The sequence below is a fragment of the Belonocnema kinseyi genome, chromosome 2, assembly GCF_010883055.1.
Source record: "Belonocnema kinseyi isolate 2016_QV_RU_SX_M_011 chromosome 2, B_treatae_v1, whole genome shotgun sequence".
NCBI classification, from domain to species: Eukaryota; Metazoa; Arthropoda; class Insecta; order Hymenoptera; family Cynipidae; genus Belonocnema; species Belonocnema kinseyi.
In genome coordinates, this window is record NC_046658.1 from 63,702,340 (window position 1) to 63,711,787 (window position 9,448).

The following is a 9,448-nucleotide window of genomic DNA, read 5'->3' on the forward strand; positions in this document are numbered from 1 at the left end:
CGGGATCAAAAATCGGAGTAGGTATTTTTAAGAAGCCCAATAATCATAAACTCTACTGACACTGGAAAATTCTCAAAAATATTAATTTTTGACAAAGTCATAATACCTGGTAGAGAAGGGTTGATTTTATAAGTTAAGGGTTGAAGCGCAAAAATCGGAGTGAATATTTTCAAGGAGCCCAAAAATCAGAGACTACATTAACACAAGAAAATTCTCGAAAATATTATTTTTTGCCAAATTCGTATATACGTGGTTGAGAAGGGTTGATTTTATACGCTAGGGGTTGAAGCCCAAAAATTAGAGTGGGTATTTTCGAGGAGCCCAAAAATTAAAGACTACGTTGTCACTAGAAAATTCTCAAAAATATAATTTCTTGACAAAGTCATATATACATGGTTATATATACATTAATATTTATGAGAATTTTTTAGGGTTAATGCAGTCTATGATTTTTGGGCTCCTCGAAAATACCCACTCTGATTTTTGGGCTTCAACCCTTGACGTATAGAATCAACCCTTCTCTACCACGTATATATTACTTTGCCGAAAAGTAATATTTTTGAGAATTTTCTAGTGTTTATATAGTCTTTGATTTTTGGGCTCCTCGAAAATACCCACTCGGATTTTTGGGCCTCAACCCTTAACGTATAAAATCAACCCTTCTCGACCACGTATATATGACTTTGTCAAAAAATAATTTTTTTGAGAATTTTCTAGTGTCAATGCATTCTTTGATTTTTGGGCTCCTTGAAAATATGCATGCCGATTTTTGGGCTTCAACCCTTAACTCATAAAATTAACCCTTCAGTACCACGTATATATGACTTTGTCAAAAAATAATATTTTTGAGAATTTTCCAGTGTCAGTAGAATCTCTGATTTTTGGGCTCCTCGAAAATACCCACTATGATTTTTGGGCTTCAATCCTTAACTTATAAAACCAACCCTTCTCTACCATGTATATATGACTGTCAAGAAATAATATTTTTGAGAATTTTCTAGTGTCAATGTATTCTTTGATGTTTGGGTTCCTCGTAAATACCCACTCTGTTTATTGGGCTTTAACCCTTAACGTATAAAATCAACCCTTCTCTACCACGTATATATGACTTTGTCAAAAAATAATATTGTTGAGAATTTTCTATTGTCAGTAGAGTCTCTGATTTTTGGGCTCCTCGAAAATACCCACTCTGATTTTTAGGCTTCAACCCTTAACGTATAAAATCAACCCTTCTTTACCACGTATGGTATATAACTTTGTCAAAATATAATATTTTTGACAATTTTCTAGTGTCAATGTATTCTTTGATTTTTTTGCTCCTCGAAAATATCGAGTCCGATTTTTGGGCTTCAACCCTTAACTTATAAAATCAACCCTTCTTTACCACGTTTATACGACTTTGTCAAAAAATTATATTTTTGAGAATTTTCTAGTGTCAGTAGAGTCTCTGATTTTTGGGCTCCTCCAAAATATCCACTCCGATTTTTGGGCTTCAACCCTTTACTTATAAAATCAACCCTTCCCTACCAGGTATATATGACTTTGTCAAAAATTAATATTTTTGAGAATTTTCCAGTGTCAGTAGAGTTTATGATTATTGGGCTTCTTAAAAATACCTACTCCGATTTTTGATCCCTAACACTTGACGTTAAAAAACTGTCCCTTTTTAACAATCAGACATAATCTTGTGTAAACCAATCTTTTTCGGAATATTACAGTGTTACTATAGTCTCTGATATTTTTCAAATTTTACGGTTCAGATGGAGTCTCTGATTTTTGGGCTGTTCGAAAATGCCAACATCAAGGTTTAAGTTTTGATTATTAGGTTGACGTTTTTTTACACAGGGGTGGTTTTTGTAATATAATGTTAAGTGCATTTGAGACTCTAAAATGAGCCAAAAATCTAGTGCATTTTGGATTTTGCAATTTTTTTTTTGCTAGGGGGTAGTTTTTAAAAATGGGGGCAGTTTTTTAATTTTTTGATGCATTTCTGAGCCCAAAATAAGCCCAAAATTCTGATGTTTTTTGTTTTTTCCGAATTTAATTTTTCACATAGGGGGTGGTTTTATATTTTGTAGGGGTGGTTTTTGGAAATTGGTTGTTGGTGCTTTCAAGAGCACAAAAAAAGCCCAAAATTCTGACGTGTTTGATTTTTTTTCTTTCAATTTTTATATAGTGGAGGTGCTGGCTTGATTCGAGTCAGCACCTCCACTCAAAATTTGAATTTTCACAAAAAGTAGCGGAGCCCAAAAATCGGCAATACAGCCCAAAAAAAGCCAAAAAAAAGCCCAAAATACTGACATTAAGAAATTTGGGAATTTCGTTTGTGCAGGTGCTAGCTTGATAGACCTCATAATTGCCTGAACCATAGACTACCGCGACCAACATGGCGGTTCCTTCAGAGCGAAGCTCTTCCATTGCTGCGTTCTAGCTGAAGTTTTTTTCTAAAATTAATATTCCACATATTTTGGAGAATTTTAGTTACATAAACGTATGCATTTTTATGTGTAGGATATTCTCCCCATTAAATAATGGGTAAATTTCAGTACTTTTAAATATTTAAAAAAAGATTCTGGAGATTTTTGTGAATAATAAGTATTTGGACAAACTTTTAGGGGATATTCCACAAATTTTGAGGAGTTTGGTTAATATTCCACGCGGATGTATTATCATATGACCCCTACTAGTACCCGATCAGGTCTCGACTAGGATAAGTCGGGTCACCTGACTAGCCCCCGACTAATCTACCGTGGCGATACTGGTCAGGGACTAGTCAGATGACCCGACTAGCCCCCGACTTTAAGTGGGGTCGAATGGTCGGGAACCAGGCTAGTTCCCCATTTGAATTTCTACACGGGAAAAATCGATTTTACGTATAATATTACTTGCGATAACTTCCTTACTCATTTAAAAAAATGTATTAAGACTTTTGGTTAATCGATTTGTCTAGAGTAAACGGAATCTTTAATATTCTTACAATAACTTTGATTTATTTTAAGAAAGAAAGGTTTACTGTAAGAGAACCTTTTTTAAATATTGGAATGTGTTGAAAAGAAGTAGTTATTATTTTTAGAATTTCTTGTGACAGTTTTCGAATATGAGTGATGAAAATTCCCTTTAAAATTGCATAAATTTATTTCGGACCATCTTCTGGTTATCGTGTTCACAAAAAGTATAACGTAAGTACATACGCTCTTACACACGCATATCCATACACCATTTCTATTACAAAGCTTCATATATTAGTAAGCGAAATGTGGCACTAATACTGCAAACAATAAAATTCTCTGTTAAATAGAGTTTTTTTTGATGAAATGAACGATATTATGTATTTAAAAGGAGGTTTTTAACGATGTATGTACTATTTTCATTGATCATACGACACTGTTAGAAATTTCTGTAGGAATTTTCAGAGACGCATCACTAAAGATTTTTGGAGGAACCGTTTCTAAATTTTCAGAAACTGTAACACAAAATTTCAGCATTGGTAACTGCATGGAACTCCAGTCACATGTATCACAAAATTATGTTGCAGTTTAGGAATTTTTAGTTACTGTGACTGAAAATTCCTGGAAGTTAAAAGTTTTTTTTGATTTATTATTTTAAATAAAACATGAAGTCTATATTTGTGCTAAAAATATAAATAGAAAGAAAATATAACTGAAGTTAAGACTAACCACTTCTTATGTATATATGCTATATGCACACTCATTTTATTAAATATATAATCAAAGCCCATCCTTTATGATAAGAATTTGTTTTGAAATTTAATATATTGAATATATATTATATAATATAGCTATTTACACATAAACTTCGTTCGTATATAGTCTTACTTCAATTTTTATTTTCAAGACAACTACATACTGCAAGTTTATATTAAAATTAATTAACCAAACAATAATGTCTCTATACATTACATGTTTAGAGAAATTTACTTACAAAATTTATACATAATGTTATTTTATTTATTATAAATAATATTCGTGTGTAATTTTTTCGCAAAAAAATTAAATTTTCAGCAAAAAAATTAATTTGTAGCAAAATAGCTAAACCCGTTGCATTTTTTCAAAGAAAGATGCAATTTCTAGTAAAATATATGACTTTTTTAAGTAGAAAGAGTAATTGTCGAAAAATAGTTGAATTTTGAACCAAAAAAGATTTTGTTTGACTTCCCAGTGGGCTCAAAATTTTAGAACGTATTTGGAACGTTCTAAAAACGTTTCATGGACGTACAAGTCAAAATACGTCATTTGACGGTATTAAAAACTGTCCTAAGTCAGACCAAATAATGTTCCAAAAACGTTTTATGTCCAAATACGTCTTCAAAACGTCTCAGGAACATTGTATGTTTATGGAACGTAATAAGGACTGGCTTAGGACATTTTGAAGCCGTTCTAAATTCAATGAAACTAGTTCAAATTTTAACACAAACATTGAATTTTCAATCAAAAAGGATGTCTTTTCAACAAAATTAATGATATTTCAAACAAGTAATAAAATTTATAACTAAAAAGGTAATATTGTAGAGAAAGCCACTGCAATCAAATAAACATAAATACAAGGGAAAAATATCACTAACAAGAATATTAAATATGCGGTTACCACAAAACTTTATTTTTAATTTTCTCTAATTTCCCACTGAACAATTTTTAAGTTTTCCTGACCATATTAATATTCAAAGAGCAAAATCGTAAACTTGTAACATTTTTAACCTATTGGCCAGGTTCGTTTTTACTCACCAGGTTTGTTCAACGTGTGATGTTCCGAAAAATTGTGTATGAGAATAAAATGCACGCCCTCCTTACGTAAAAGATGCAACTGCACATTTCTTTACGTCACGACAACTTATATTTCTGTTATCATTTAGGAATTTTAGAAAAATATACGTAATTTTCAGAAACTGCTTCTGAAGTTAAATGCAAATTTAGGACATTTACTATAAAAGTTACGGAATTTCATTTTCAGCAACCTAATTTCGTAAATTTCAGTTTCTTTAGTATCTTGAATGTGTCGGAATTTTCCGGACACTTCTAACAGTGCAAGAAAAGCTTAACGGTGTTTAGCCTTTACTAACCATTTTAATTAGATTATTATATAAAAATCCAGCTACTTCTATTTTTTTACGCAATGGTTATTAAACAGATCCATCGATCTACACTCAGAATAATTTACCGAATCAGTTGTAATTTATTCATCTAGAAAGGTTTTTTATTTTTCTGTAAAATTAGGTTAATTGAACTTAACCCGATTTATCTTTGCCCACTTGAATTATTTTATGGGCCAGAAAGAACTTTTATAATATATCGATTCGTCTGAAAAATACCTGAAAATGTATAACCCTGCATTTTTTATATTAAATAGAAAAAAAATATTTTTCCTAAATTATATAGACGTGAGTTTCCAACTAAGTACATAATAGTTTCGACTCTTTCGATTTTCAATTACTTCTTGGTATTAAATTCTTTTCCCTTTTGTAAACATTTTTTCCTTAAAGAATTGTTGAGTCACAATCGTTATAATTATTTGAAAAACTATTAATTTACATCATTATTATCCGGAACGCTTCTTATCAAACGGAATATTATGAAATCATAAAGCTGCATTATACCATCAAATTGAACAGAATAAAAAGATCAAATCCGGCTTTCAGGAATAGATCAAGACCTCATTCCTAATTGAAACCAACAGATTCCGTTTACAAATTAACAAGAGTATTAAGAATACAATACAATGCAAAGAAAGGTTCAAATCAGTGTAAACTTAATAGAGACAAAGCACCGAAACCGCTACTCAGTTTGTTCAACCTAATCATTACGTTATCCGTTTTGTTTAGGATTCAGTAATGGCAGTCGTGACCAAGATGCCACAAAAATAATCAAACGGCATAAATCTGCTATATAAAATGATTTGCGACAAGCTCTCATCCAAGAGTCACCTTCCACCCGGTCGATAACTCGTTCGGGTTCCTCTTCATCTCATAATCGATGGTGACTTTAAATTCGGTAGTACACATGTCAATCCTAAAATCAATTTTTTATTTGTCGCTGGTGAACGCGGTGTTCTCCAACGCTTACGAAAATGCGCTTCAACCCCTGAAAGACTACGACCCAGACATCGAGCCTTATGATGATTCCGGTCAAACCGAAAAACCAATTTTCGATTATCGCAAAAATGGCTTCAGAGTTGATGTCAGAATCGTTCCAGCAGTGAATAATACTATTGTCGAAGAAAGTGGGAATGATCGCTTTCCCGAATTTCCTCTAAGGGAAATTAGTCGTTGTATATTTGACCTATCCCTCACGTGTGTTCAAAAAAGAGTGGCTAGATTTCTCGAGGTCGTTACAGATTTAAAAGAAATTACACTTTTGGGACAAGCTATCAAATTAGTGAAGACCAAAGTGGCCAATCCAGTGGCAAGTGATCGGAATTTAATTGTTGACGGATTAAAGGAGAAAATTGATCGGAGTATTGACGATTTTTTTGATACTTTTGTGCTTAGGATCACATTGCCTAAATGGAATGGAAAGAATAATCAGATTAATCTCATGTTCGATGATGCGGCTGTAGCTGAAGGTTTGGAAAATATCATTTCTTTGTCAATTTTAATCTTTGAACCCATGAAAATAAAACGAAAGCTCGAATTATTTGAAGACTTTTTCAATTCAGTTTGAAACTGATCTGTTCCTCGAGGCATTTATTATTTTCATAATAAGTTGAGAGAATTTGACATTTGTATTGTGCACCATGATAAAAATGTTCCCTGTCTTTAAAACAATAAACGTATCAGTCTTTAATTTTTGCAAATTATAAAAGACACAAAGGAGTACATCTCTCTGGTGAGGGAAATTTATATATTTTTTTAATGAGTCAAATTAAGTTAAATTAAATTCTTTTTAAGTGCGCTAGATCATCCATTTCTAAATATGATTTAAGAGACTACTGCATGTCTTCAGTAAAAGTAACAGTTAAACTGGTTTCATTTTTATTTCTTCAGGTTTATTGAAACATATTTTAACGGAATGTTCATTCACGCGATTTTAAAGAATGTAAATTTCAAAAACAACTGCTAAAATATTTCTGAAAAATATTACATACATTTCCATGAATAACTTGAAGGAACCTAAAATAGTCTTCACTTTTTTAAAGGATTCTTTTTGTCCATTCTAAGGTAAATAATTATAGTTTCAATGAATCTTTTGATAAATGCAGTGAAGAAAAACAAAGCATTTGAATTATTGAGGTATCATTTTTGTATAATACATGAGATTGGGAGTTTGGTTTTTCATTTACTTATTTCGTCAATCTTAAATTTAAATTTACTTGGTTTAATACCGAATTTTGTATATTTTAGGACGTGGTAAGAAAGGCGGCGGAGGTGGAAAAGGTGGGGGAAAGTGCAAAAAAATGATGATGATGATGATGATGATGCTCAAGATGAAAATGATGGGTAATCTATATTTTCAAATTCTATATTTCACGTCAATAATTTTTGGTTTCTAGATTATGTTTTATAAGATTGATCGCACTATATTCTGATAAATAAATAATTTCTATTATTTAAAAAATACATTAACCACAAGAAATGTTTCTCATAAAATACATTGGTTGCTAACAGGAATGATAGGAATGATGGCAATGAAGGGAATGCTGATGTCTGGCGCTTCACTTATGATGTCTAAGGCTATGCTAATACAGAAATTAATGAGTTTGAAGGGCGGTGGTGGAGGAGGTGGATCTGGAGGCGGAGGCGGATATGGCGGCGGTGGTGGAGGTGGCGGTAAGTACCACTAAGTAAGTGTTGACCTACTTAACTGCAAAATGTCTTGCTATTATTTCTGGTTTTTGGTGCTATTCCAAAAACTTTTTGAAATTACCAAAATTTTGTTGTCCTTTCAAACCATTTTCTTCTTTAGACAAAACATGAACAGCTTTACTTTTAAATAAAACAAATAATAAAAATGTATTTTTCTATTTTTCGCAGGCCAATTGAAGGAAATAGTTCTGTTAACGAAATCTGGAGGTGGCGGAGGTGGCGGAGGTGGTGGTGGCTGTGGAGGTGGAGGAGGTGGAGGCGGATGTCCAGCAGCCCCAATGGACAGTTATGGAGCACCACCGCCAAGCAGCTACGGTGCACCTGCTGGTGGTGGAGGATATGACTCTGGTGGTGGTGGTGGTGGCGGCGGAGGATGGGGTCGAAGTTTTAATAACCTTCCCATAGCCATGAACCACTATAATTCGAACAATTTTCAAGAAACAAATCCCGTACCCTTAATTGGAGAAGCAATTTCTACTCAGGATTATAATTTAAATTCAAATGTAACCCGAAACGAATGGTATCACAAATCAAATTCTAGCACGCCTATGATTAAAAATGTAACGTCAGAAAATAACTATCTACAGACAAACAGCAGCAAACAAAATTCGACTCTATCAAATCATCGCGAAACTTATAATGATCATACTCAAAATAGTACTTTGAATTTCAAAAATTTGCAACCGATTTATATGAGGGACTGGAAGAATTATGATTCTTCTAAAATTCGCAGTATTTTGCATCCGAATTTTCTGACTACTCGTAAAGTACAAGGAAACACTTAAATATGTATTTTTTTTAAAATAATTTTAGGAGTAGTTTATTTATTTTTAGTTGTCCGAAGTAGATATTGTAAAATCTGATTTCTCAGATCTACGTTCATAATTACTTTATTTATGTAATTTATGCTGCCAATAAATCAAAAACGCTTATTTTTGAAACATTTGTACCTTTTTATGTGAATTTTAGGAGACTGAATGCCCCATTTTCCCTTTTTAGATTTATGAGAATTTTATTATAAATTTAACTCTGGACTTTAAATAGATAATTAAAGAATAAAATAATAAAATAAGAGTTTTTAAATAAATCAAAACGATCTTTTCACTGTGCCATCTGCAGGAATAAATCTTAACTTTTAGAGCAGCCTTCTTTTCGCCGTCTGTCCGCAGGTAACCTTTATATCAACAGAGAGAAAGTCTCGACAGGTAAACTCGATTTTATATACAGAGGATAAGACATAACCAACTGTAGATGAAACGAAATTAATGTTCACGACATACAGATAATGAACAAAAATTGAAATCATTTTATCTCAGTGTCAATGGACTTTTTCTTAACACAAATGATTTCATAAATAAATTTGTAGCAGATTATGGCTTTGGAATACAAACCGATTGACTTTTATGTAGTAATAATAATTTTTTTATTGCTACCCTTACTAAGTTGACCTTAGAATATCCTATGTACTACTTGACCTACCTGCTCACAAACAATGCACGAATTTTACACGCATTTTATACGCGACTTGACTCCTCTAATGTGCGATCTAATTCTATTGAATGAAGTAACGGCAGTTGGATTCTTAAATGAATTTATGGACATATAAAATATTTTAAACTTTTCTGCATCTCC

General features: G+C 32.2%; 1 protein-coding gene across 1 annotated transcript; it reads left to right on the plus strand.

Annotated features, from left to right (window-relative positions):
- The first annotated feature begins 5,959 nt into the window (after positions 1-5,959).
- On the plus strand, positions 5,960-8,601 carry LOC117182694. Its single transcript, XM_033375798.1, has 4 exons — positions 5,960-6,576; positions 7,355-7,450; positions 7,619-7,780; positions 7,985-8,601. Exons 1-4 carry the CDS (start codon positions 5,988-5,990, stop codon positions 8,599-8,601), a joined length of 1,464 nt encoding a protein of 487 aa, XP_033231689.1. The 5' UTR covers positions 5,960-5,987.
- Positions 8,602-9,448: the final 847 nt, after the last annotated feature.